The sequence below is a fragment of the Panthera leo genome, chromosome E3 (assembly GCF_018350215.1).
Source record: "Panthera leo isolate Ple1 chromosome E3, P.leo_Ple1_pat1.1, whole genome shotgun sequence".
Classification (NCBI taxonomy): Eukaryota; Metazoa; Chordata; class Mammalia; order Carnivora; family Felidae; genus Panthera; species Panthera leo.
In genome coordinates, this window is record NC_056694.1 from 31,882,510 (window position 1) to 31,910,502 (window position 27,993).

At 52.2% G+C, this 27,993-nt stretch overlaps 2 protein-coding genes across 3 annotated transcripts in view; one reads left to right on the forward strand and one right to left on the reverse strand.

Moving 5' to 3' along the window:
• Positions 1–11,680, forward strand: part of LOC122209464 — a 127,791-nt gene extending 116,111 nt beyond the window's left edge. The window contains exons 56-67 of the mRNA XM_042921333.1: positions 2,263–2,431; positions 2,783–2,967; positions 3,194–3,286; positions 3,464–3,668; positions 4,752–4,891; positions 4,973–5,070; positions 8,067–8,248; positions 9,658–9,863; positions 10,016–10,193; positions 10,561–10,670; positions 10,859–10,972; positions 11,131–11,680. Coding sequence (XP_042777267.1) covers positions 2,263–2,431; positions 2,783–2,967; positions 3,194–3,286; positions 3,464–3,668; positions 4,752–4,891; positions 4,973–5,070; positions 8,067–8,248; positions 9,658–9,863; positions 10,016–10,193; positions 10,561–10,670; positions 10,859–10,972; positions 11,131–11,364 — 1,914 coding nt within the window. The 3' untranslated portion in view covers positions 11,365–11,680. The remainder of the gene's footprint in view (positions 1–2,262; positions 2,432–2,782; positions 2,968–3,193; positions 3,287–3,463; positions 3,669–4,751; positions 4,892–4,972; positions 5,071–8,066; positions 8,249–9,657; positions 9,864–10,015; positions 10,194–10,560; positions 10,671–10,858; positions 10,973–11,130) is intronic.
• Positions 11,681–13,882: 2,202 nt separating this feature from the next.
• Positions 13,883–27,993, reverse strand: part of RMI2 (RecQ mediated genome instability 2) — a 38,209-nt gene continuing 24,098 nt past the window's right edge. The window contains exons 3-4 of one of the 2 annotated variants that reach the window (XR_006197648.1): positions 23,340–23,449; positions 13,883–14,075 (exon numbers count right to left, since the gene is read on the reverse strand). The gene's annotated coding sequence lies outside the window, so the exon portion shown is untranslated. The remainder of the gene's footprint in view (positions 14,076–23,339; positions 23,450–27,993) is intronic. The other variant, XR_006197650.1, reaches the window with a different exon arrangement.

Below are 27,993 nucleotides of genomic sequence, written 5' to 3' on the forward strand. Positions count from 1 at the left end.
TACGTGTAGATCACTTAGAGCAGCACCTGGAAGGAAGCAGTAGCTAAGTACCAGCCATTGTTACATCGGCCCAGCGTCCTTGCCCTCCTTCGGCCAGCGACGCGGGAAGGGAGGAAGGAGCGGAGGTGTGGCCGATGCCCGCTGTGCCCCCACAGGCTGAGCGGTCTCGGGAGGGGACCTCTCTGAGCCCTGTCTCCTCGTCTGTGAGCGGGGAGCAGACACACGTCACAGGGTAGTTGGTCGGGTTGCGGGCACCCCCTCCCTCTGCCCACTTAGCACAGGCACACAGTAGGTGCTCAGTCCCTGCTGCCAGCTGCCCGCCTCTGCGTCTCCCTGGCCGAGCGAACTCGACTCGGTGACCTTCCTTCTTCTGACCTCGTTGCCTCCTCTGCCCACTGGGAGCAAATCCCACCCTCTCTGCCGAGTGGGGTGCACAGTATGCGCGCCCAGTAGGTGCTCGTGAGATGGGTGTTTCCTTCCGGCATCCGGAGCCGGACGAGGAAGGCATTTCTGCTCTGGAGCTCACTCGGCCTCTGTGCCCACACACAGCCGCGCGGCTGGTTCAGGAGAGCTTTGCTTTCTGAGGTTGTCCGAGCTGACTCCTTGCTTCCCTGCTCCCCAGCCAGGCCCCTGGCTGCTCCCGCGTCTGTAATCCCGGTGCTCCAAGGCCTGCCTCTCACAGCTGGAGGTCGGGGAGTGAGCCACTCGCCCCATTTGGGGGTCCATGGGGTGGGTAGAGGCCTTTTCCAGCCTTGTGTGGTTCTCATGCCAACACGGAGGCCCCTGTGCAGAGGGGGGACAGATTGAGGACGTCGGGTACTCACCCCGGCAGCATCGGAGGGGCCCTCACCAGCCAGTGACAGCGACAGGGACAGTGGCAGGGTGGAGCTCGGCAGGAGGCCATCTGGGACAGAGGCCCCAAGTACGGTCTGCAGATTTCCCGCCCCCCCTCCCAGCCCCCTCGTGCACTCTGAAACCTCGTCAGGATTCTGGGCCCTGCCCCATCTGCTTGGAATGTTCAGGGACAGATTCTCTGGAACCTGCCCATTAGTGAGCCCCTGATTCCTCGGCCTGCCCGACAGCTTACCCCCAGCTCGGTGACCGAACACAACAGAAATTGTTTCTCTCACGGTTCTAGAAGCTAGAAGTCTAAAATGAAGGCATCCACGAGGCCTTGCCCCCACCAGAAACTCCAGGGAACTACCCTTCCTGGCCTCTTCCAGCTTCTGGAGGCTTCTGGCAGCTTCTGGCAATCCTTGGCATTCCTGCCTCACGGCTGGGTCACTCCAGGCTCTGTCTCTTCACACGGCTGTCTTCTCGGGACCTCAGTCGTTGGGTTCAGGGCCCGACTTAATGCAGTACAACCTCGTCTTACTTTAGCACATCTGCGGAGACCCGATTTCCAAATGATCGCACATCCACGGGGTGAGACCTTACACCCGTCTTTTTGAGGAACACGACTCAGCCAGGAACACACCTCCTGAACCCACATACACAGAGTAATTGCTGTTGCCACTAAGTTGAGAGAGCCCCCGTCCCACGTCATTTTACAGATTCTGACACTGAGGCACCACCCTCAGGGATGTGTGGCTTGCCGGAGGCAGGGTCTCGACTAGAACACAGGGCAGCCACGTCCAGGCCAGAGGTGCCTCCCCTCCTCCTAACCGGCCGCCCCCCTGCGGCTGTCCTCCTGGTCTGAGGGCCTCAGAGGCCTTGCCTGACATTGCCACCCCCCACCCCCCGCCCATTCAAAACTCACCTGTCCCGAATCCCCCTCCCTCAAGACTTGGTGTCTCCAAGGGTCGGGATACACGGCCAGTGACTTCATCCTGTGCCACGGGCTCCCCACAACGTCTCCTTGATCTTGTGGAGACACTTGCGTGGTTCTCAGGCAATTTTGGAAAACATGGCCTGCAGGTGGAAACACCAGGAATGTCCAAGATGCCAAGCCCAGGGCCACCCGGGTCAGTTAGGGCAGCGTCTCTGGGGTGAGGCCTGGCACCGGGAATTTGTAAGCCTCAGGGATGGCGGGTGCCCCTGGCCTGTTAGGTCCCAGATGTGGGCTGAATAGGTACTTTCTGCACTCGGTAGGGATTGGGAACCTCGTGGGGGGAGGGGGGGGGGAATGTACGTGGGGGTCCCAGTGTCCCTGGAGGTGTGGGGCAGGGGTGGCCACTGTCTCTGCCCTCCCTGGGCCCGGGGACGGCAAGAGCCAGGGGCCGGGGCCGGGCTGCACGCTGCTCTGTGACTTCCCACCCCCAGATCCTCAGCCCCGAGGCTCAGCGGCTCGGCCTCCGGGGCCGGGTTTCCGCCCCGGCTTCTCGGTGTGTGGTCCAGCTGGAGGGAACCGTGGACGATGGCAACGCGAAAGCGAGGCTGTCGGTGTCCCGGGCCCGGGGCTGCCTCCAGGCCTCTGTGGCCCACGAGGAAGGTGAGTAGAGGCTGTGAGTGTCTGTCAGGTTGGCCCCCAAGAGCACAGAGATTGGGGTGTTGAGAGCTCAGGAGTCAAGGAAACCCTGTTAGGACTTTGTGGCACCCTCCCCCCCGGGAGGTGACGACGAGCTTCCTGCGGCCACCTGTATGACGTCAGGAGGGGCTGGGAGAAGGACCCAGGTGGGTATGGGCTGGGGGATGAGAAAGAGACCAGGCCTCGGGAGGACCGGGAACTCTAGGGCCTGTGGGTGACGGAAAGCTCCGGAAGGCTGGGGGGAGGTGGAGTGGACAGTAGGGTGGCCGCCGGCTGAGTCCTGGGGAGCAACAGCAGGCCCCTTCCCGGCTCCAGGGAGCCGACAGGAGAGCGTGGTGCTGCGGGCGTGTGCCCACGGGCGGACGGCTGAGGCCGAGGTGCTGCTCCAGGACAGCGGGCGGCCCGTCCAGCCACTGGGACGCCTGACCCTGCAGGCTGCCGACCAGAGTGTCCGCCTGGAGGCGCACGGCTGCCCGGGGACCCTGCTGGGCCGCGTGGAGGTGAGACGGCCGGGCGGCGGGGGGCGTGAGGGATGCTGTTGTCTCTGGGGCGGAGGACACAGAGCCGCTGGACCCTGAAAGGGTCCAACAGTGCCGAGGACGTCCGAGGAGGCCCATAGCGTGTGGATGCATCCTGGGGCCCCGTCACAGGCCCTGAGAACCTCCTCCGCGCCCCTGTCCTGCGGAGCCCCCCTGGAGCCCCCAGCCCGTCCCTCTGTGCCCGCAGTCTAGTGTGGCAGCTGTTGGGTCCCAAGTGCAAGCCCAGCTGGAGAAGAGGATGCGAGGCTTGGAAGCCTACGTGGAAACGTTCCGGCGCCTGGTGGGTAGACTGCTGGGGTGTCGGGGACACGGAGAACAGGAGGCTCCGTGCGGAGACAGCCCCCCCTCTCCCCTCTGGCGCCCATCCCCTGCCCTCCGCTCACCAGACGTGAGAATCTCCTGGAGTGCTGCGTGCCCCAGACCCTTGCCCTGATCCTGCCCCAATTTCCCCACGCAGGTGCAGCCGGCGGGCCCCCTGGACGGTGTGGCGGGCCCCCTCCTGCAGTTGTCACGTGCGGGGCTGGGAGCCGTGCGGGCAGGTGGCCGGGCCGTGGCCGCCCTGTGGGGCCAGAGCCGGGCCCGGCAGGCGCTGACCCACCACTTGCCGCTCTACCTGGAGAGGCTGCAGGCGGGGCTGGAGCAGCTGCGGAAGGAGGTGGAACGTGAGTGCAGGAGGGGGGGCCTGACCCGGAGCCCTCCCGGCCTGCTCGGTCTCCGGGACCTGCAGCCTTCGCGTTCCCCGGGTGCGGCCTCCGTGCTGTAGGTCTCCATGCTAATAGCCCTTAGGCCCGCTGCCTGAGTTCTTTCGGGGACCACTGCCCCCGTGTCTCCCGTCCCCGCTGATTTCTTTGGAATATGCAGCTTTGTTTCTAGCAGGCCCATGCCTGTATGCTTCCAGAGCCGGTTCCTGGTTCTGTGATAAACGCCCGCGGGGCTGTGTGGTTGAGGGTTCCTTCCTGGTTACTAAGCATCCGCTGCCCCGATCACCCTCCGGGTTGATGTGGGGAACCTCTGGCCCCTCCTCAGGGAGCCTCGGGGCTCACAGCCGGCCTTCTTTCCCACCCCGCTTACGTCTCTGCGTCAGAATCCCCACGGCCACCCCCGGGTTCGGTGGTTCGCTAGGCCTCAGTTCTCAGCATGTTGTTACGGCGAAAGCATGCAGAGCAAGATGGAGGAAGAGGTGCAGGGGCCAAGGCCCAGTGGGGGGGGGGGGAGGGGCAACGAGGCACAAGCTTCCAGAATCTTCTCCCCGGGAGGTCACCCGGGCCGCCCTCAATTCCGCCAGCTTCGAGCTGTGCTGACATGTGTCTAACATCGTCCATCAGGAGAGCTCGTTGGAGACCTCGTACCCAGGGTTTTCCTTGGGGGCTGGTCACGTGGGTAGCCTTCTCTGGCACTTACCCCGCTTTGGGGCTGGGAGAAGCAAAGGGTTATTCGGCACGAGCCACTTGTGTGCACAGCTGGGGCACAGCACGAGGCCCTCTTCCCGGTTCTGGGGGTGATGGCACCTCCCTAAAATCTGGGATCCCAGGTGCCTGCCAGGGGCTGACCTTGTGAGCGGGACTCTCAGAGGGGAAGTCTCAGGCCCGCTAAGCCGGCTCTTGTCCGGGGTCCCTGGCGCCATCACCTAGTTTGCTGGAACAGGCCATATTTCCCGCAGGCCTGGGTCTGGGCTGCGGGCAATGGCATCTCGCCTGCCGTCGGGACTCCGGGGCCTCACGGTGGGCGCTGGCTGCCTGTTGCAGGGCCCCTGGCCACGCTGAAGGAGGCTTACCTGGAGGTCACGCTGCGGCCCCTGGACGAGGTGTGGCAGGAGCAGGCCGAGTCCGCCATGCGGTGGTTGCGGGCCCTGGGGCCCAGGCCCATCGCGGCCGCCTTGGAGCTGGTGAGGCGGGGCGAGGGGGTGGGAGGTGGCCCTGCTAGGTGGCCGGAACCCTGATGGCTCTCGCCACCCGCCGCCCTGCAGGCCACACGCCAGATGCTGTCTTGGGCCGAAGCCACTTTGTCACAGGCTCTGAGGAGGCTCTGCAAGCCTTTGCTGGATGTGTACAGCTTCTCGGCCAGGTACCTGGGCGTCTGTCCGTCCCTGCCTTCCTGCCCCGGGCTGGACACTGGGCTGAAACACCCCGGGTCTCAGGACAACCCTCCCAGGGACACGTTTGCGGTCCTGGTTTTACAGATGAGGAGATGGGCTGCTTCTTCATTCCATAGATGTTTCAGGAACGCTTTCTCTGGGCAGGAGCTGTTCTAGGTGCTGCGGATACAACAGTGAATGACCCTGATCCCTCCACAGTCTACCCCCCGGGGGGCTAGACTGAACACATAACTAGGTTATCTACACCAGGGGTCAGCAAACCTTTCCTATACAGGGCCCTGGAGTAAAGTGTTCAGGCTTCGTGGGCCAGATGGTCTCTTGCTTAGTCTTTGTTTTGTGTTTCAAGAATCCTTTAAAACCTAAAAGCCCTTGTTAGCTTGCAGGCTGTTCAGAAACAGAACACAGACTGGATCTGACCCCTGACCCATGGTTTCCCAGCCTCTGATTTGGTGTGTTAGGTGGTAAATGCTAGGGGCGGGGAGAAATAAAAAGGCTTGACAAGTGGGTTGGGGGTGCATTTGAAGTGGTGCAGCCATGGTCTGCTTCAAGGAGAAGGTAGCATTTGGACAAGGGCTGGAAGGAGCTGGGGTAGTGAGCCATGGACATCATGGGAAGAGTTCCAGGCAGAGGGCACAGTCAGTGCAAAGGCCCGGGGGTGGGAATGTGCCCTGCCTGTTGGAGAAATATGGAGGAAGCCAGGCTGGAGTAGAGGGTGTAAGAGCCCGAGAGGTGACAGGGACCCAGGCAGCCTGGGGCCTTTGTGAGGACTTGGGCGTCTCCTCTGAGATGGGAACGCACAGAAGATTTTGAGCTGAGGAAAGACATGATCTGTGTCCCCTTTCGAAAGATCCCTGTGGTCCTGGTGTTGAGACTAAAGATATGGGAGCAGGGGAGTGGTGTGGATACGGGTGGGGAGCCCAGTAAAGAGTCGTCACTTAGGGGCGCCTGGGGGGACTCAGTCGGTTGAGCATCCGACTCTTGATCTCGGGGTTGTGAGTTCAAGTCCCGCGTGAGGCTCCGTGCTGTGCGTGAGGCCTACTTAAAAAAAATTTAAAAAATGGTTGTTTCTTGGTGGCTGTCCAGGCGAGACCGGACGGTGGCTCCGCTGAGCAGTGGTAGCCGTGGAGGGCTGGGACGTGTCAGAGTCTGGATGTGGGTTAAGGTCAGGTCTGTAGATTGGAGGACGAGATTGCATCCGGGGTGGAGCAGTGCTAAGGGTTTTGGCCTTGGTTTGGCAAGGTGGAGAGTCCGTTTATGGAGCAATGGGGCATGAGCGGCGGAAGGCCCATCGGGGCTTTTTTCGTTTCCTGTTGCTGCCGTAGCACATCACCCACCAACTGGGTGGCTTGAGGCAACACAGCTTCGGGGCACCTGGGTGGCTCAGTCAGTTGAGCGTCCGGCCTCACGGCCTCAGCCGATCTTGCGGTTTGTGAGTCCGAGCCCCGTGTCGGGCTTCCTGCTGTCAGCTCAGAGCCTCTGCCCCCCTCTGTGTGCCCCTCCCCTGCTTATGCTCTCCCCCAAAGTAAACAGAACAACATGGATTTATTCTTGTCCAGTTCTGGAAGTCTGAAGCCCGGAATCAGTTTAACCCGCAGTCAGAATATGCTGACCCTGCCGGTTCCCCCCATGGAGCCCCCGTGTCCTTGACCTCCTCCAGCAGCTGGAGGCCCCTGCACTGTGTGGCTCACCGCCCCTCCCTCCTGCTTTCTGGCCTTTGTCCTCGTAGCTCCTGCTTCTGAGCCCCCGCCTCCATTTTTGTGGTTCTGTCGTGGTCCTCGGCTCCCCTGGATAATCCTTAACCCTGTCACACCTGCAAACTGTGTTTGGCCACATAAGTTACTGCAGTCCTAGGTCTCGGGCACTTGGATGTCTTTGGGGGCCTCTATTCAGTGTACTCCACCAGAGTGGGGATAGGGGGCCATTCTGGACGTGTTGAGCTTGAGACCCCGTGGGGACTCCCAGCTGGAGGTGTCCAGCAGGCAGCTGATGGCCTGTGTTGTGCGTCCAACTTTGGGAATCGTCAGAGGGGGACCGAGCCCGGGAGCAGCAGCAGAGGCCCGGCGTGTGCGTCCCTTCCCCTCACAGGCCGGGGGTGGGGGGACCCTTCTGTAGGAGGGGGTTTAGGGTGGCAGTGGCGCCCTTCTCCCAGGGCCAGCGGTCACACAGAGCATCCGGACCAGGGGAATGCTTGGACTTGAACGCACCTCTAACTTGGGCAGCGCTGGATCAGTCACTGCTTTGTGCCTCGGTTTCCCCCCCTGGGAACGCATGATGCTCCTGCTGCCCTAGCTGTCAGTGCGGTTGCCACGCAAGCTGGCGGACAGAAGCTGCAACCCAGGGAGGGTGTCAGGTCACGGGAGGAACGATGTCCCCAGTCGGGGCTGTTTGCACAGGGAAGGGGCTGTCTGGGGAGGTCCTGGCAATGGGTCACCCCTGGGTGCTTGTGCTGTAAAAAGGACTTCGGGGGTAGAAGGCCTTTGAGGCTGCTCCCTGCCTCAGGTCCCCTGGGCCCCGTGGGGGAGGGAAAAGTCCTGCACCCACAGTAGAGGGTGTGAAGTTGTCCTTGTCCACGTCTAGCCCCAGCGCGATGAGACCTCTGTGCTCCTTCAGGCCCCACAAGGTCGACCTGACCCCCTCTTTTCCATCCTGAGACAGTTTCAGGGTCTGCCCTTCCCTGTGCAATTCCCAAGGTCCCCGGGGCTCTGATGCCCTGCTTCTCCAGTGCTCTTGCTGCCCCTGCCCCCCGCCCCCCGCACCTTGCGGGGCCCCAGTGGTGGGCCCATCTATCCCTTGGGGTTCACACAGAGGTGCCCCCACCTGACCCAAGGCCACGTACGTCCTTCCGATGAGGCCATTGTGTCTCTTCTGAGCCTGTCCCGCCCACCTCCCCCTCCACGAGCTGCTTCCAGAAGCAAAGGCCCATCTGTCCGGCTGGGGTCTCCCACCTCTCCCGTGCTCTTTCCAGGAACTGCTCGTTGCTGGTGACGCTGCCACTGTTGCCTGCAGGGGACGAGCCCCTGGCTGTGGCCCGGGTGACCGGCTACCTGGTGGAGAAGCTGGTGCTGCCCTTCCGCGAGCTGTACGGGACCAACGTGCTGGCCGCGTACTACCGGCTCAAACACCGCCTACTGCAGAGCCCCCATGAGTGTGAGTCTCCCGCCCCCCTCCTCCCTGCTCAGCCCCGTGCCCCTTGGGGTGCAGTGACCGGACCCTGCAGGCGCAGACACGGGGGCGGGGTCCGGGGTGAGAGGAGCCGTAGCTTGGTACTGCTGGGCCCGGAGCTTCCTGCGCTTCCCGAGGTCATCCTGGCCTCGAGCTGGGCTGCAGAGCCGGGCTTGTAGCCAGAGTATGAAAGCCCGAGCCTGGCCCCAAGGTGCAAGTGGGCCAAGTGGCTTGGGGCTCGAGGCCAGCTCCCTCCCACTGCACTGGGCTGGAGCCGCAGAAGGCAGACCTCCAGTTGGAATCGGAAGGCGGCTAATTGAGTCCAGACTGGGTCAGGCAGCGCCTGCAGTCGTGGGCGGTGCCGGCATCGGATGTGCTTGCGAGGGCTCGGGGCCCCTGGAGGGTTTGCGTCCGGCTCGTGCCCCCGTGTGGCCCCGGCCGGTCTCCCCGCCTCTCTGGGACTTGGTTTCTCCCTCTGCCAAGGGGCGGTGACAGCTCGGCTCCCTCCCGTGGGTCACAGGCCCGGGTGCCGTTTGGGTGCACAATTCCTTGGTGACGGGGAAGATCTGAAGTCCACGGGCAGGCGTGGCACCCGGGGCCTGGCGGGACTGGGGTATCGGTGCGGGTTCTTGTCACCACACAGGTTGGGGGGGGGTCGGGCTGGGGCTCGCCTTCTTGGGCGCAGGGGTGCTTCCTCTGCAAGGCAGAGGTGAGGGAGGAGCCACTGGGTCTCAGAGCTCCACCTGTGTGTGACCTTGGGCTGGCCTGTGACCTTCAGCTTGGAGAGCTGACAACGGGGCTTTCATCCCCTCCTTGTGCGGCCGGGTGAGCCAGCAGCTGCCAGGCCTCGGTCACCGTTCCCGCTGAACACGGCCCCTGCCCCACAGCAGTGCGGGCTGGATGGGTCAGGCCGTCCCCCCCTCCCTCGTCAGCCGCCTTTGAAGAGATCGGAGCCAGGCCCCGTGGTACCTGCCTTGTGCTGGGGAGACCTTTGGCCATAGTCTTGTGTGCATCGTTTTTGTAATGTAATTCTGTTTTACAATAGCTTCATGGACACACAATTCACTTACTAAAGCATATGATTCTGGGGCTTTGAGTATATTCATAGGGATACACATCTGTCCCCCAGTCGATTTTAGAACATTTTCGTTCCCTCAAACCACCCCACCCGCCATCTCTCAGCCATCACCTTCCCGCCCCAGCTTTACAAGGCTCGTGCACGTGTCAGTCCTTTGTTTCTTTTTACTGCTGACTGGGCTGCAGATGGCTCACTTCGAGGTGCCGGGCTGGGCAGAAGAGCTGGGGACAGACCCCTTTCTCCGCACGTGGGCTGCCCCAGAGGACACCGGCCCAAACTGGCCGTCCTCACCTATCTGGCGACCTCTTCTTCCCAGACCATGCTGTGGTGGCCGGGGCCAGGCACGTGGTGACCTTCGATGGCCAGGTATGGAGCCTGGGTGTCCGCTGTGGGAGCCTGCTGCTGGCCAAGGATTTTGCTCACAACACGTTCTCGTTGACGCTGAACCGGGCCGGTTCAGGGCTCACGTCCGTGTCAGTGCAGCTGAACCACACTTCCCTGGTGTTCTACCCCAGCCTGAAGGTGAGCCGTGCCAGCGTGGGAGGGGCCCAGGGGGAGGACAGTCTCCTGCCGGCCGTCCCATCCACACACCTGTGTCCTGGGCCCCACGCCCTTCCCACCCGGTGCCCCGCGGCCCTGCTGCCTGGCCCCCTCAGCCCGCGTCTGGCCCCCAGACCTACAGGCTATACGAGTCCTCCGAGCCCAGGCAGAGCTGTCCACACCGAGATCTGCCCCCTGCCGCGACAAGGAGGGATGTGCCCAGGGTCAAGCTGGCCAGTGAGGACGGCGTCTCAATCACCTGTGACGTTCGGGCTGGCCTCTGCAGCGTCACTCTGGGCCTCTGGCTCCACGGTGGGTCTGGGCCCCAGCTGGGGGCCTCCGGGGCCCGTGGGGTCGGCTGTGCGGTGACCAGAGCAGGCATCCCAGGCCGATGCGACCAATCCCTGGTCAGGGGTGCACTCGCTGTCCTTGAGAGGCTGGGGGCCAGGTTCCCCGGGACCCCCTCCCGCTGCTGCTTCCCGGGGGGCTCCCAACCTGAGCAGGCACGAGAGGAGCCATTGCAGTGGCTCGGCACGTGAGGGCTTCCCTCCCTCCCTTCCCTTTCTCCTCTCCCTCTGGTGAAGGGTCAGAGCCAGGGTGGGGTGCAGGAGTCAGGGGTGGAGGGTCCGGCCCCCCTGGGAACCCTGGCCAGGCTCGCCCACGTCCCCCTTTCCCATAGGCGTGTCTGCCGGGCTCCTGGGCACTAACGACAATGAGGCCGCCAACGAGCTGATGCTGCCGGACGGCACCCTGGCCCACGGCCTGGAGGAGCTCGGCCTCGCCTGGCAGGTGAGCTGCTGGGCCTCACCAGGGCTCCGTGGCTGTGGGCAGAGCTTGGGCCCCTGCGTGCTAACGCTGCAGACAACTGCTCAGACCCAGGGGGTGGCCACCCACTCCGGAAGCTGATGCACCTAATCTAGATGCCCGGGAGAAGAGAGGTCCGGGGGGAGGCCTGAGTCTTGGGTTTGTCTCACCAGCTGGGTGGCGACTGCAGGGCCGTGGAGAAAACTCACGAGTGCCCCCGACAGAGCCCCACCTGCCAGGCCTTCTTCCAGGACCCCCGTTCCTGCCTGGGGAACTGCTTCAGTGTGGTGAGTGTGAGGCTGGGTCTGGACCCCAGGGAAGCCCTGCAGCGGGTAGACCGGAAGGCCAAAGAACTCCCCTGCCCTGATCCAGCCTCTGCCCCTCCTTGGTGCTCCTCCCAAGTGTGCAGTGGGCAAGGACCCTGACTCTGACGGCTGGCTTTCAGGTGGACCCCACCCCGTTTCTCAGCCTGTGCTCCCAGGACACCTGTGGCACCCAGGAGCTCTTTCCTGCCTGCAACCTGGCTGCGGCCTACATCCACCTGTGTGCCCGGGGCTTTGTGCCCCTGGACCCTCCTCCACAGTGTGGTAAGCTGCTCCAACCAGCAGAGTCTGACCCCTGCCCCGTTGACCTGTGTCTTCCCTCCCAGAGGCAAAACCAGTTCCTTCCTTTTGCTTAGCTCCCTTGGGGTGGACAGGCACTCCATCTTCTTGCAGTGAGCTCTGTTTTGACTCTGAGTTATGGGCAAAGGGTTACTTACTGAGAAAAAGAAGCCCAAAGACTCTCCCTGTCCAAGCCAGGTCCTGAAAATCCAGGGACCTCCGGCACAGGAGATAATAGCTCTGGGAGGTCAGACAACTATAAACTCAGCTTCCGAAAATTTATAACCGCAGATCTGCTCGTCAGGGATTTTAACGGACACTCTTTCCCCCGTCTGGAAAGCCCTCGGTCAACCAATATTATCCTTCACTCTGATTCCTGTGGCTAAAGTCCACTATGTAGGTTGAAAGTCAGCAACTGCACCAAGCATTGGGAGTAGAATCCCTGTTAAAGGGAAAATTATTCCTGACGCTTGTAAAAGAGCTCTAAGGTGGGCTGTATTCAGGGGGACTATCACAGTGGTGCGGGAACCACTGCAATGGGGTTTGGCCACAGGGGTGAGAGATGGGGCTCAACTCAACAGGGAGCATTGGGGACTGCGTGCTGAGCAGGGTTGGGGTCTGTGGATGGAAAATTACCAAGATGAACCGTGAGAGATAGGCGAGTTCTTGCTCAATCAAGCTGGCAGGATTCTTGTTGGAGGCAGGCCAGACTGATGAGAGGAACCCTGTCCGATGTCGAGGTAACCAGTCATGCAGGCTAAACCGACTTACCAGAATTCTTGCTAAACCTGGCTCATGGAGAGGTGGAGTCCCCAAAAGCCAGGGCCTCCTTGCTGAGACTTCGGAGGCCCCAGGGTAGGATATGATCCAAACAGAGACTCTTGGCCACTCACTGAGACCTTCAGATGCTAGCATTTGAGAAGATGTAATACATGGAAGAAACTGAAAATGGTAAGTGGGATTCCAAAAGCAATTTCCAGAATTGATAAATATTTACTGAAATTTAAAACATAACACATTTGACAGAAGAAAAAAAAATTAATGAACTGGAAAATATAAAACAGAGGGTGGAGTGAGGTGCTAACAGAAATTTCAGAATGAGAACACGAAGAGGTTTGAGAGTGTGATGCCTCAGATTCAGGAAGCACAAGGCAGCCCAAATACTGACCATAAACCTCTATTAAGACATTTCAGCTTGGGTAAGAGGTCATCTTTCAAGAAACAGGTAGACAACCAATCTCCCACCAGCAAGAGTCCAGTCTCTTAAATTAAGAGAGTAATTGCTGAGTTAGATTTTATACCCAGGTCAACTATGATACGAGGTTAAAAACGAAACATTATTAGCACTGAACTGTCTGAAAATATCTTTCCCACTGGGAGACAGTCACTAAAGGAACAGAGCAAGCCACACACATTTATTCACACTCCGTCTGTGGCTGTGTATTTGCAACACGGGCTGCAGATCTGGCTGCAGAGTCTAAAATATTTACTGTTTGATTCTTTACAGAAAGCGTTGGCTGGCCCTTTGTATAAACCAGGGAAAGCAGAAGGGAGGAATTTAATGAAACAGGAAGAGATGAACAATAGAAGGGATCCAGAGGGGAAAAAAGACAGTAACTAGGAATGACCGAGAAGTCAAAACCACAGATCCAGGAGAGACTGAAAGGTCATTCAACTACTCTGGACAGATTGCTGATAACTTGCAAGACCTAGCTTGAATACAAATTGATTTTTTAACCTGAAGAATCTCATAGCTATTAAATCAACTGAATCTATAGACTATAACGTTGTCTCAAAGACAGCAGGCAAAGCTTACTTATTAGGACACCAAAAGCCTGAGTCACAAAAGAAACAAATAGACCTCGTTCATACAAGACAAAATGTTTACAAACCACTTATCTGACAAAGGACTTCTATCTAGAATATATAAACTCAAATTTAACAGTAAAAAAAAAAAAATCTAAGTAGAAAATGAGCAATCACATGAAGACGTTTCACCTAAGAGGACATATAGGCAGCAAACAGGCCCAGGAAAAAAAGGTGTTCAGCAGTATTAGTCATTAGGGAAATGAGAACACTACATACTTATTAGAACAGTTTAGAAAAAAACAGCAACACCAAAGCCTGGCAAAAGTGTACAGAAACTCATTCCCTCATCTATTGCTGGTGGGGAAATACACAATGGTACAGCCACCCTGGAGAAAAAGCTAAGAACACACTTAAAATAGAATCCAGCAATGACATTCCTGGGTATTTATCCCAGAGAAATGAAAGCCTGTGTTTCACACAAAAGCCTGGATGTGATTATTCATAGCACTATTATCTGTAAGAGCCCAAACCTTGCAACAGCCCAAAGTGCCTACCTTTGGTGCACAGCGAAACAAAGGTGGGTATGTCCCTACCGTGGGATATATTCAGCAATAAAAAGGAACACCCTACTGGTACAGGTAACAACTGGGATGAATCTCAAAAGCATTATGCTGAGTGGGGCAAAAAACCCCAAACTCCTAAGATCAAGCGCCGTATGATTTTATTTACGTAACATTCTCAAAATGACCAGTTATAAAGATGAAGAACAACTCAGCTGCTGTCTGGGTCTGGGACGATGGAGGAAGGAGAGGTAGCCCAAGGGAGGTGTTTCTGGTGCTCGAACAGTTGTGTATTTTGGTGGTGGTGGTGGTAACACGAACCTACAGCTTCAAGGAGATGTCCGAACTAGATACATGCCTTCGACCACTGTCAAGGTCTGGGTTTGGAAATTGTGCTCTCATTACCGAAGATGTGGCCACTGGAAGAAACCGAATGTAAGATACACGGGACCTCCCGGCCCTATCTTTGAACCTTCTTCTGAAAATCTGTCCGTCCAAAACAAAAACTTTTAAATGGTACACACCAAGCCCAGATCATGTTAGAGCCAAGTTGAAATAATTTACTGTAACACTTCCAGAATAGGAAAATGAAACCTTTCTATCCCCAACTCATGTTAATGAAGTAGTAAGATATGAACACACGGCAAGGACAATACAAGAAGAGAAAGAAAAGCCCAACTTCGCACTTGAATATAGAGGTTACTAATGTATTAATAAACTAAACAATCTCTGGAATCCAAGGATGGTCTTTAAGAATAATGTACTAAAGAAATTTAGGTAATTCAGGACTCTTCTAGTGAGATATCTAATAATGCATTGGAAACATCTTTTTTAATGTTTCACAGAGAGAGAATCCCAAGCAGATGCCACCCTCAGCACAGAGCCTGATGCAAGGCTCGATTTCATGACTCTGGGATCGTGACCTGTGCCACAATCAGAAGTCAGACGCTCACCCGACTGGGCTACCTAGGCACCCCTGGAAACATCCTGATCAAAATGCAGAAGAAAACATGGCCCAAGAACAGACACTCACATCAACGGAACAGAAAAGAGAACCCAGAAATGGACCCACAAACGTATGGCCAACTCATCTTTGACAAAGCAGGAAAGACTATCCAATGGAATAAAGACAGTCTCTCCAGCACGTGGTGCTGGGCAAACTGGACAGCGACATGCAGAAGAATGAACCTGGACCACTTTCTTACACCGTACACAAAAATCAACTCAAAATAGGGGCGCCTGGGTGGCTCAGTCGGTTAAGCATCCGACTTCGGCTCAGGTCATGATCTCGCGGTCCGTGAGTTCGAGCCCCGCGTCGGGCTCTGTGCTGATGGCTCAGAGCCTGGAGCCTGTTTCGGATTCTGTGTCTCCCTCTCTCTCTGACCCTCCCCCATTCATGCTCTGTCTCTCTCTGTCTCAAAAATAAATAAATAAATGTTAAAAAAAATTTAAAAAAAAATCAACTCAAAATGGATGAAAGACCTCCATGTAAGACAGGAAGGCATCAAAATCCTCGAGGAGAAAGCAGGCAAAAACCTCTTTGATGTTGGCAGCAGCAACTTCTTACTCAACACATCTCTGGAGGCAAGGGAAACAAAATCAAAAATGAACTACTGGGACCTCATCAAAATAAAAACTTCTGCACAGCTAAGCAAACAGTCAGCAAAACTAAAAGGCAACCGACAGAATGGGAGAAGATATGTGCAAATGACATATCAGATAAAGGGATTAGTATGCAATATCTATAAAGAACTTATCAAAGTCAATGCCCAAAAAACAAATAATCCAGTGAAGAAATGAGCAAAAGACATGAATAGACACTTCTCCAAGGAAGACATCCAGATGGCCAACCAACACATGAAAAATTCTTTAACATCACTCATCCTTAGGGAAATGCAAATCAAAACCACAATGAGATACCACCTCACACCTGTCAGAAGGGCTCACATCAATCAACAACTCAGGCAACAAGAGATGTTGGTGAGGATACGGAGAAAGAGGATCTCTTTTGCGCTGCTGGTAAGAATACAAGCTGGTGCAGCCACTCCGGAAAACAGTATGGAAGGTCCTCAAAATGCTAAAAATAGAACTACCCTACGACCCAGCAATTGCACTACTAGGCATTTATCCACGGGATACAGGTGTGCTGTTTCCAAGGGACACATGCACCCCCATGTTTAGAGCAGCACTATCCACAATAGCCAAAGGATGGAGAGACCCCAAATGTCCACCGATGGATGGATGGATAAAGCAAATGTGGTATATATGTACAACAGAGTATTATTCGGCAATCAAAAAGTATAAAATCTTGCCATTTGCAACTACGTGGATGGAACTGGAGAGTATTATGCTAAGGGAAATTAGAGAAAGACAAATACCATATGACTTCACTCATATGAGGACTTTCAGGGACAAAACAGATGAACATAAGGGAAGGGAAACAATAATATAAAAACAGGGACGGGGACAAAACACGAGACTCTTAAATATGGAGAACAAACAGAGGGTTACTGGAGGGGTTGTGGGAGGGGGGCTGGGCTAAACGGGTAAGGGGCACTAAGGAATCTACTCCTGAAATCATTGTTTCACTATACACTAATTTGGATGTAAATTTTTAAAAATAAAAAATAAAATTAAAAAAGAATGTGGAGGAAAACAGCACACTGGCAAGAGGGCAGGCCAGGAAGTCAAGACCTTCAGTCCCCCAGGAGAACACCAAACGTATAATAAAATGGCCCCAAGTAGCTTTGTGGGAACTCTAGAAGCAGCAGCAACCAAAGGAGTGCCTGAGCAAGAAAAAGCTCAACTCAGAACCGTAGGGAACCCCTTGGTGTTTTTGCTTGCCTGTCACAGTAAGGTTTCAAGTAAAGCCAACCAATTCATCCCTCAGGATGGAAGAGAAAGTGTGGAACTTGCTGACAACGTTCTGACTTGCCTGGGGGCTGCCAGAGGCACAGGCTTCGGTCTCTTCTGGCTCAGAGTGCCGATGACCGTAATGGCAGAGTCTGGGTGTGGGGTTGGAGGTTGCTGAGAGCAGTCACGGCTGCGTATGTGAGAGTCCACAGACCGGCGGGTGGCCAGGGGCCAGATTATGGCAGAGGAATTCAATGTCTAGACCCCTGAGAAGAAGCAGGGGGGAGGCTGCTGGGGAAATTTAGACCTTTAAAGGCAGCTGTGTATATTGGGGATGGGAACTTAAAATACCCACAGGCCCAGAGAAGATAAAGCCCCCCTAAAAATGTTTGAGAGAACCCTGAGCCTTTCGATCCGGCTGGTTCGCGAAGGTCTTCCTCAGCCCAGGGACAGTCTGCAAAGACTGGGAGAGGTGGACGCCTTTTCAAATGCCCAGTTTCAACAAAAGATGACAAGACACACAAAGAAACGGGGAGGCAGGGCCCATTCACAGGAATACAGTCAACCTCCAGAAACCAACTCTCAAGAAAAACTGGCCTCAGACTTGAAAACAACAGTCCTGGATCTGCTGTCAGCTGAGGAAAAGAGGAGGGGACGACTAAACGGAATTACGAAAACAACATCTAAGCAAAAGGAGAATGTCGACAAAGACCAATTGTAATAAGGAACCAAATTCTGGAGCTGAAAAATCCAGTAATTGACTTGATGCCATCTGCCAGACAGTCACTCTAGATTTAAGGACACCCATAGGTTGAAAGCCAAAGAATAGAAAAAGATAGTCTATATAAATAATGACCAAAATAGAGCAGGGGTGGCTATGCGGATATCAGACAAGTAGAATTTAAGGGGAAAAAAAAAAAGAGCTGTTGCAAGGGATAGGAGAGGCCATTAATCCTTTTATCGACACATAATTCACCAAGAGGATCTAACAATTACAAGTATATATGCACCAGACATCAGAGCTTCTAAAAATCTGAAGCAAACATGGACAGAAGTGAAGGGAGAAAACAGCAACTCTTAAGAGTCCTTCAACCCTCCCCCATCCACCCACTTTCAAATCACATATAGAACATTAGAACACACATGGAACACAGAGAACATTCTCCAGAACAGACCGTCAATTAAGCCACAAAATACGTGCAGTCTTAATACAGTTTTGAAAACTGAAACCACACAACATATCTTTTACCAATCACAGTGAAAACAAATTCCTAAGAAACACAACTAAAAATAGGTGGAAAATAGGAAAAATCAAAAATTGTGCAAAATTCAATAACACACCATGAAACAATGGGTCAAAGAAACCGCAAGGCAAATTAGCAAATATATTTTTATTTTTTAAGTTTATTTATTTTGAGAGAGAGCAGGACACAGGCAGAGAGAAAGGGAGAGAGAGCCTGTGCAGAGCTTGATGTGAGGCTTAAACCCACGAATGGCGAGATCATAACATGAGCCAAAGTCAGATGCTTAAATGACCGAGCCACCCAGGTGCCGCAAATTAGCAAATCTCTTGAGACAAGTGAAAAGTAAAATAAAACACACCAAAACCATCAGATTTAGAGAAAGCAGTGCCAAAAAGAAAATGTACATTCTTTTCCTGTAAATGCTTAAATGAAAAAAGATGGTAAATCAACAACTAACTTAGTCTTTTCCTGTAAATGCTTAAATGAAAAAAGATGCTAAATCAACTAACTTTATACCTTAAGGAAGTAAAAATAAATAAATAAAATAAACTGAACCCAAAACTAACAGTAGGAAATCACAAATGTTAGAACAGAGATAAACGAAACAGAGAATACAGAGAAAATTAATGTAACAAAACGTTTTTTAAAGATCAACAAAACTGACAACACTTTAGCCAGATTGGCTAACTAAAAAAAAAAAAAAAAAAAGTACTCAACTAAAATCAGAAATGAAATACAGAACATTGCAACCAATTTTTACAAAAATCAAAGGGATTTTAGGAATATGAACAATTGTATGACAAACTGGACAACAAAGATGAATAAATTCCTAGAAGTATATGGTTTGCCAAGATTGAATCATGAAGGAATAGAAATCTGAACAGACCGGGAGCCTGAGTGGCTCAGTTGGTCAAGCATCCAACTTTAGCTCAGGTCATGATCTCATGGTTTGTGAGTTTGAGCCCAGCATCTGGCTCCGTGCTGACAGCTCAGAGCCTGGAGCCTGCTTCTGATTCCGTGTCTCCCTCTCTCTCTGCCCCTCCCCTGATCATGTTCTGTCTCTGTCTCAAAAATAAAAAAGCATTAAGAGAAATTAAAAAAAGTCTGAACAGACCTATAACTAGCAAGAATATTGAAATAGTAATCAAAAACCTCCTCACAAAGGAAAAAAAAGGCCCAGGACCAGATGGCTTCACTGGTGAATTCTACCAAACATTTAAAGAATTAAAAACAGTCCTCCTCAAGCTCTCCAAAAATTGAAGGGGGAACATCTCCACATCCATTCTATGAGGTCAGCATTACTTCTACACCAAAGCCAGATAAAGACACTTCAAGAAACAAACTACACAGGCGTCTGGGTGGCTCAACTGGGTTAAGTGTCCAACTTCTGCTCAGGTCATGATCTCACGGTTTGTGAATTTGAGCCCCTTGTTGGACTACTTGATGACAGCTCAGAGCCTGGAGCTCAGATTTGGAGTCTCCCTCTCTCTCAAAATAAATAAACATTTAAAAATTTTTAAAAAAACAAGTGACAGACCAATATCCCTGATGAATATAAATGCAAAATCCTCCAAAATAAATAAATAAATAAAAATACTACCAAACAGAATTCAAGAGTGTATTGAAAGGACTATACACCCAACCAAGTGGGATTTATTCCTGAAATACAAGAAAGGTTCAACATAGGAAAATTATTCAATTTAATACACCACAGTAACAGAATGAAGGACAGAAACCACATGATCATCTCAGCTGATGCAGAGAAAACATTTGAACAAAAATTTAATATCCTTTCACAACAAAAACAGACTAAAAGGAAACTACTTCAACTAATAAAGGGTATACATGAAAAGCCCATAGATTACATAATTTTTTTTTAATGTTTCTATTTGAGAGAGAGGGAGACTGTGAGCAGGGGAGAGACAGGGAGACAGAGGATCCAAAGCAGCCTCTGCACCGACATCAGAGGTCCCAATGTGGGGCTCAAACCCACAAACTGCAAGATCACAACCTGAGCCAAAATAGGAAGCCCACCAACTGAGCCACCCAAGTGCCCCCATAGATAACATATTCAATGGTGAAAGACTAAAAACTTCTCTTCTGAAAGCAAGAATAAGACAGCAATGTCTATATGGGCCTCTTCTATTTAATATAGTAATAGAAGTGCTAGCCAGAGCAATTAGGCAAGAAAAAGAAATAAAAGACATCCAAATTGGAAAGGAAGAAACCATCTCTGTCCTCAGACAAAATGACCATATATATATTATATACACACACACCTGTCTATACATATATCCTATGTACCTGGAGAAAACTCTGTAGATGGCGCACACACACACACACACACAGTCCCTATTAAAACTAATAAACTTGGCCAAGTGGCAGAATACAAAATCAATACAAAACAATCACTTATGTTTCTATACACTAAACAAAAGGATATTAAGAAAAGGAAATTTAAAAAATAATTTCATTTACAATAGTATGAAAACAAATCAAATGCTTAGGAATAAACTCAACCAAGGAGTTGAAAGACCTGTACACTGAAAACTATAAAACATCACTGAAAGAAATTGAAGAAGATACAAATAAATGGCCAAATATCCCATGTTAGTGGATTGGAATACTTAATAACATTAAGTATAATGACATTATATTAAATTAATTACATTAAGTATAATAACATTAAGATACTACTCAGTGATCTACAGATTTAAAGGAACCCCGTCAAAATCGCAATGCCTTTTTTTTTTTTACAGAAAAGAAGTCCATCCTAAAGTTCATACGGAATCTCAAGGGCCCCCCAAATAGCCAAAGCAATCTTGACAAAGAGCCAAGTTAGAGGTCTTGCACTTCCGGGTTTGAAAACAAATCTACAGTAATCACAACAGCGTGGTATTAATCGGTTGAGCGTCCACTTCAGCTCAGATCATGGTCTCATGGTCTGTGAGTTCAAGCCCCACATCGGGTTTGCTGCTGTCAGCCAGGAGCCTGCTTCTGTCCCCCTCTCTCTCTCTCTGCCCCTCCCCTGCTCATTCTCTTTCTCTCAAAAACAAACCAAACAAAAAACAAAAAAAAAATCCAGTATGATGTTAACACAAAGATAGATATACAGTGCAATGTAATTGAATAAAGAGCCCAGAAGTAAACCCTTGTATAGGTGGTCAAAGGCCTTTTTACAAGAGGGTCCAGACTATTCAGCAGACAAAGTACCGACTTTACATCAAATTGTGGGAGGGGAAATGGCAGAAAGGGCTGTCTGCATCCCACAGGATGAAGGTGGACCCTTACCTTATACCATATACAGACATTAGCTCAAAATGGATCAGAAGCCTAAACATAAAAATTGAAACCAGAAAACCCTCAAAAAACAGGGGGAAAGCTTCTCAACATCAGATTCGTCAGATTTCTTGAATAGGACACCAAAGGCACATGCAATTAAAGACAGCAGGCAAATCGGACTTCATCAAAATTACAAACTTTTGTGCACAAAAGGACACCATCAGCAGAATATAAAGGCAACCTATGGAATGGGAGGAAATATTTGCCAATTTTACCTGATAAGGGGTGACTATCCCGAATATATAAAGAACTCCTGCAAACTCACCAACAACAAAACAACTTGATTTAAACATGGTCCAGGGCGCCTGGGTGGCTCAGTGAGTTAAGTGTCCGACTTCAGCTCAGGTCATGATTTCAGGGCTCGTGGGCTGGAGCCCTGCATCGGGCTCTGTGCTGACAGCTTGGATCCTGTTTTGGATTCTGTGTCTCCCTCTCTCTCTCTGCGCCTCCCCTGCTCATGCTCTGTCTCTAAGATAAATAAAAACATTTTTAAAAAATTTAAAAAGGATCAAAGGAGGGGCACCTGTTTGGCTCAGTCGGTAGGGCATGCCGCTCTTGATCTTGGGGTTGTGAGTTTGAGCCCCACCTGGGTGTAGAGATCACTAAAAGTAAATTACAAAACATTAAAAAATTGTCAAGGGACCTGAACAGACATTTCTCCAAAGAAGACACCCAGACGACCAACAAGCATGTGAGAAGATACACAATGTTACTCGTCTTCAGGGAAATGTGAGTCAAAAGCAGAATGACCTATCACCTCACACCCATTTGGATGGCTACTATTAAAAAAAAAAAAAAAAAAAAAACCAGAAAATAAGTGTTAGCGAGGATGCGGAGACACACCGGAACCCTCGTGCACAGTTGGGAGAAATGCCAAAGTGACACAGCCACTAGGGAAAACATGATGGTGGTTCCTCAGAAAATGAAACATAGCATCACCACATGATGATACTCCTGGGGTATACACCCCAAAGAATTCCAAGTGGGGACTCCTACAGCTGTCGGTACGTCCGTTATTTGCAGCAGCTTCGTTCACAGTAGCCGGAAGGTAGAAACAACCCAGATGCCCACGGACAGATGAGCGGGTGAGAAAAGGGTGATACCCTGTCCTTACAAAGGAAGGAAATTCTACCACCTCCTACACTTGAACCTGGAGGACATGAGGCTAAGTGAGAGAAGGCAGTCACGGAGAGACCAAGGCCGTACGATTCCACTTCTAGGAAGCACCTAACATAGTCCAAAGCACAGGGACAAAGTCGAATCGTGGTTGCCACGGGCTGCTGGGAGGCGGAGTGGGCCCCGTCTAATGGGGACAGAGCTTCAGTTTTGCAGGAAGAAAAAAAAATCCTGGAAGTGGAGGGTGGTGATGGCCACACAGCAAGGTGAATGTACCTAACAGGGCTTCACTGTGTACTTGTACGTGGTGATTAAGAATTTCCTAATTCAAGAACATTTCCTAAGCACCTACTCCATGCTAGACACAGTGACACAACAATAAACAGTGTACTTATAAGCACCGCAGTTATAAAAACAACAACAAAACACACACACACACACACACACACACGGAGTGTGAGTGGCTCAGTTGGTTAAGCACCCAACTCTTCAATTTCGGCTCAGGTCGTGATCTCTGGGTTCGTGAGATCGAGCCCCACGTCGGGCTCTGTGCTGACAGCACGGAGCCTGCTTGGGATTCTCTCTCTCCCTCTGTCTCTGCCCCTCTGACACTCGTCTGAGTGTGCGCGCGCTCTCTCTCTTTCTCTCTCCCTCAAAATAAATGAAGCAACAAAAGACAAAAAAGAACACACTTGAGATAAACTTCTAAAAGCCAGCAGACATGAACCCACATGAATTGCCGTGGGTTTATGTGACACAGACTGCATACTTTGGCAGGAAACTAGCAAGTATTCGAAGTATATCCTATTTGGAACAGAACCAAAAATGTAATCTCAATAGAGGACCGACAAGGCATTTAATAGAATTCTTTAATGTTGGTGTTTTTAAAAAATTCAACAAACGGCGGATAGGCGGGACCTTCCCTGAAGCGGACACTTTGAGGTGTCGGCCATCCAGCCTTTCAACATCACAGTGGGTGGGGACACATCAGAAGCCCTTTGAAGCCAGCAGCCCGCTAAAGATACATTGTTTCTGCCTCTACTGCGTGCTGTATCCACAACCCCATCCTGCTCAGACCACAAAAAGAAATGAAGTACAAGAGATCCGCAAGAAACACTTAAAACGCACCTGCTAATGGCCACTTGCCTCGAGAGGGCGCTGCCTGTCTGTCACTCCTAAGTTGAAGAGACCCGCTCTTCGGTGGGAGCCGGAGATTCAAGGGGTGAGGCTGGATTTCTCTGCAAGCAGAGGGAAGTCACCCCGAGGTCACCAAATATTCTGGAACCATCCAAAGGCCCCTGCTGCTTTCGTGACCTAGAAACCGCTCTACCCGGGAGTCAGCTCGGGCATCACCCCTTGACCTTCCCCTTGCTCCCCCTTTGGGTTTTAGGTGTATCCCCTGTGCTCCCAAAGCCTAGGGTACTGGGGTTCAGCCCTCCCCCTCTAGGCTGGGAACTTTGGGGTGGGGGTGGGGTGACCAGGTCTTGGTTGTCTGTCACACAGGCGCAGGAGATCACCTAACCACACCTGGTGCTCTTCTCCAAAGGGGTGAGATGTCCTTTTAAAGAGGGCCACTCTGGGCCTGTGACAGGGGCTCCAGCATGATTCCAGGCAACAGAAGGGGCCCCCTGTCCTCTGGGCCCACAGAACAGCCTCCTCTTCTCTTTACAGTTGGAGAGTTTGCCTAAGCCAACACTAGGCTGCCAAAGATTTCACACCCGTCACCCCCTCAGCTCGGCCAAGATTCTTGGCCGAACAGAACCATCACAACGAAATGCCAGGAGGCACAGAGATCACACTGGGTCCAGATACAGCCAAGGGGGGCTCGTCGTCCATGATTTCAGAATCCTTCCGGGGACAATAAAGTTCACAACTGGTGTGGACAGTTCTCTACCTTCCTTGACAGCTGCACGGCCTTCTAGGAGACAGCCTGGGCCCCTGTCCCACCCCTGCGGGGCCGGGGGTGGGTCCATTCCAGCCACTATTGTTGCCCAAGTTCTTTTTTCGCTTGCTTTGTTGCTTGGTCGGAGGCCTCCACCGTGTGAGCCCAGGGCTGCCCTGGGGTCTTCCTACTTTGGGACAAGCACGAGGCTCCTTGAGGTATACAGATGGTCCCAAATCCCTTCATCGCAAGCCTGGGGGGAGAGTGTCCCTCTTTGGGGTAGATCCTCAATCTGGAACTGAATGTTTCAGGGGACACTTGAGAAGGCCTCCCTTTTTGGGGGACTGGTTTCCACAGATAGGTGCGAGGGGCACCCAGGCCCCAAGGATACAGCCTTCAAAGCTGTTGACCTTTGGGAAGGCTGATCTGTCCCTTGAATTTTTGAGTGAAAAATCTGGCACGATCCCAGAACACATCCATTGGATGGATGGGGCTAATCGTCCACTGGAATGATGGGGGAACTTGGGTGGCTGTGAAATCGACCCACCATTGGGAGTCCCCTTCAAGTCTTCTATCCAAAGGCCTGAGGTCCAGATTCCAAAGCAAAGGGCAAAGCGTCAGACACGAGCTGGGGGGCAGCCAGGTCAGATGCCAGATTCCCTTGCCCCAGCCTCCCCACCTGTAAATCCCCAGCACACAGCAGGCGCTCAATAAAGTCCAGAAGAAAAAATACTAGAGGGCTTGAGAGTTTTTCGGAGAACGCGTGAATGGGGCCAGTCCTGCACATTGCCACACACTGGAGGGAAAGGGGAAGGGGCTTCTGATTTGTTGAGCGTGTTGTCATGGGTTACAACAAAAAGACCCCAGAGTCCAGGCACTGCTCTTTGAAAGATGTTCCATCTTTTCTTAGACCTTCCAACAGCCCAGTGACGAATGCACAATCCCACATAAGGGAAGAAGCAGGCTCAGAGAGCCCAGGGGACTTACGAGGTCATCCAAGCAGCAGATGGCCAGGCTGGTGCAGGTCTGGGCCCGCTGGACCCTCAAGGCTGCCCAGCTTCAGTCATCACCTCCTATGCTTGCAAGAGCGCCATATTGCCTACTTTGAGAGAGTCAATTGAACACTGGCTCTGTCCCAAGCCAGATACGTGATGCTTACTCTCCATTTCCGAGTCCACATTAAAATGCCCAATGAGCCGTGTCACACACGATCAGAGACACATCCACAACCGTCAGAGGCACTATGCTAGGCCCTGTCACAGGGATCTCGGCCCAAGAGAAGGAAGGAAAGCAGGAAGGAAGGAGACAGTTCACAGCGGAAAGGCAACTGGTGGAATATGGGGAGCGGAGGTGGGGGGTGGGGGGCAGGTCAGAGTCTGCGGCACGGATGATTTGTCACCACGCAAGCTCTTGGTTTCTCCATCTGCTCACAGGATGAGTTATTTTCGGTCCAGGCAGGAAAGTGCACAAGGTTCCCAACCTGCCTCCCACGCTCTGTCCGCAAAGCGCTTACCAGGAAAACAAGAGTGGTAGGTTGGGCACCAGCCTTGACCTCAAGAGGGAAGCACAGTTCTCCTTTCTCAAGACGGATTTAACGACACCAACACTTTGCCATTTGGGGGGTTAGGCTGGGTGTGCACACACAGGCGTAGAATTTAAAGAAAAAAATGGATGAGACAGGGAATGAGTCCATTAAAGATGCAAATAAATAAGGGCGCCTGGGTGGTTCAGTCGGTTGAGCATCCAACTTCGGCTCAGGTCATGGTCTCGCATTCGTGGGTTTGAGCCCCACGTCGGGTTCCGTGCTGACAGCTCAGAGCTTGGAGTCTGCTTCGGATTCTGTGCCTCCCTCTCTCTGCCCCTCCCCCTGCTCGTATGCTGTCTCTCAGAAAATAAAACATCTAAAAAATAAAAAAAAATTTAAAAATGATAAAGATTTGTGCCTCAAGCACATAAAAAGCAAGTCCAGATAAGTCTTTAAAAAAACTCAGTCTCCGTGAAGTGATTTGGTCAAGGACAGAGCAGGCAAAATAGAGTAACACTTATAACTTCTTAAAAATTTTCTTAAAATTTATTTTGGGAGAGAACAGGGGAAGGGAGCAAAGGGGAGAGAGAGAATCCCAGGCAGGCTCTCGCTGTCTGGGAAGATCCCAACGTGGGGCTTGAACTCCTGAACCTTCCGATCATGACCTGGGCCGCAATCAAAAGTCAGACACTCAACCGACTGAACCAGCCAGGCGCCCCATGATTACAGCTTCATTAGGCTGCAGGGTCGGTATTTAAAGAATAACGTCCAGAACTAGTGAGGCTGTGGACAAAAACAAAGCCCTCAAATCTGGTAACTGGCAGTTTCAACTGGTACCTCAGTAGTGGGTTTCTAACATCCTTCTGAAACCATTCACTCCTGGGGCACCCGGGTGGCTCAGTCAGTTAAGCGTCAGGCTCTTGACTTTGGCTCAGGTAATGATCTCACAGTGTGGGATCGAGCCCTGTGTCGGGCTCCATGCTAACAGCACGGAGCCTGCTTAATATCCTCTCTCCCTCTCTCTCTGCCTCTCCCCTACTCGTTCTCTCTCAAAATGAACAGATCAACTTAAAAAAAAATCAGTAACTAAAACCACTCATTCCTTTGACCTGATAAGCGCCACTCCCGGGACTTTATCCAAAACCAGGGAGGGAAGGGAAATGAGAATGATCCCCAAGATTCCAAAATAACTTTGTTATTCAAAATGATGAAAACTTATACACCACTAACAGGGCAATGGTCTTTGAAAGTTGTGGTCTGTGACTTTGATACCCTATCTCGAACTCATTTGTCAAGAGGTCCAACGTGAGGCAATATATTAACATGAAAAAAAAGATTAACTTCCAAGTACAGCAGGAGGCTGCCTAAGAATCTGCACCAAGAATGACTGCATTTGGACAAGAAGTGGTCAAGGATACAGGAAAATGGAAACAGTTCATATAGGAAGAGTGATCACACTGTAGGGGATTATTTTTTCTTTTAAAGATTCCTTTTGGGGCGCCTGGCTGGTTCAGTCAGAAGGGGGTGTAACTCTTGACCTCAGGGTCTGAGTTCGAGCCCCACACTGGGCGTAGGGATTACCAAAAAATAATAACCTTTAAGAAACAAAGCAAAAATGCCTTTTGTAATTGGTCTAACGCTGATCGTCCTAGGGACGTTTCAAAATTAAAAGGAAGCGAGAGGAGAATGGAGAGGTAACGTTTGAGGCGTATCGGGTCTCGGGAAAGATGAAAATGTTCTGGAAACAGATGGTGGCGATGGCCGTACAACATTGTGAATGTACCTGATGCCACTGACTTATGCACTTAAAAATGGTAAAAATGCTAAGCTTTAGGAATAGGTATCTTACTATCGTAGGAAAGTGGTAGGAAGGAATGAAAAGGGTTGAAGGAATTTTTTCGTTTCTCCAAGCAGAGGGGTTGGGGGTAGTGGCCACGAGTGACACTTTATAGGGACAGAAGCCTAGCGGGAGGCTGGGAAGGTGGAGAGGGAGTGGCGCAAGGAAGAGGAGGGCGGTGGCGGCACGTGACCCCTTGGTACTTGAAGCCGCTCTCCGTCTTCAGGGAGAATCGCAGGCAAGTCCTTTCTTGGAAGAAACTTCCGTAAGGGAGGGGGGGAAAAAATCTCTCGGCTCTATCCATCTTGGGTCCTGTGGCTGGGGCCCCGTAACTTATGCTGGCGAGGGAGACCGGCAAGACGAAAAGGGACAGAAGTTTAGGACCATGACCATCAAGCATGCACGGGGGAGGGGGCGGGGCACTGGCGTCAGTAACCCAATCTGCACGCGTGTGTGTAACGTACATGGGTGGCGGTGTATACATCCATCTATCAAGAGTGTTCACAGAGGGACACATTTTTAGAGAGATGACCAAGTC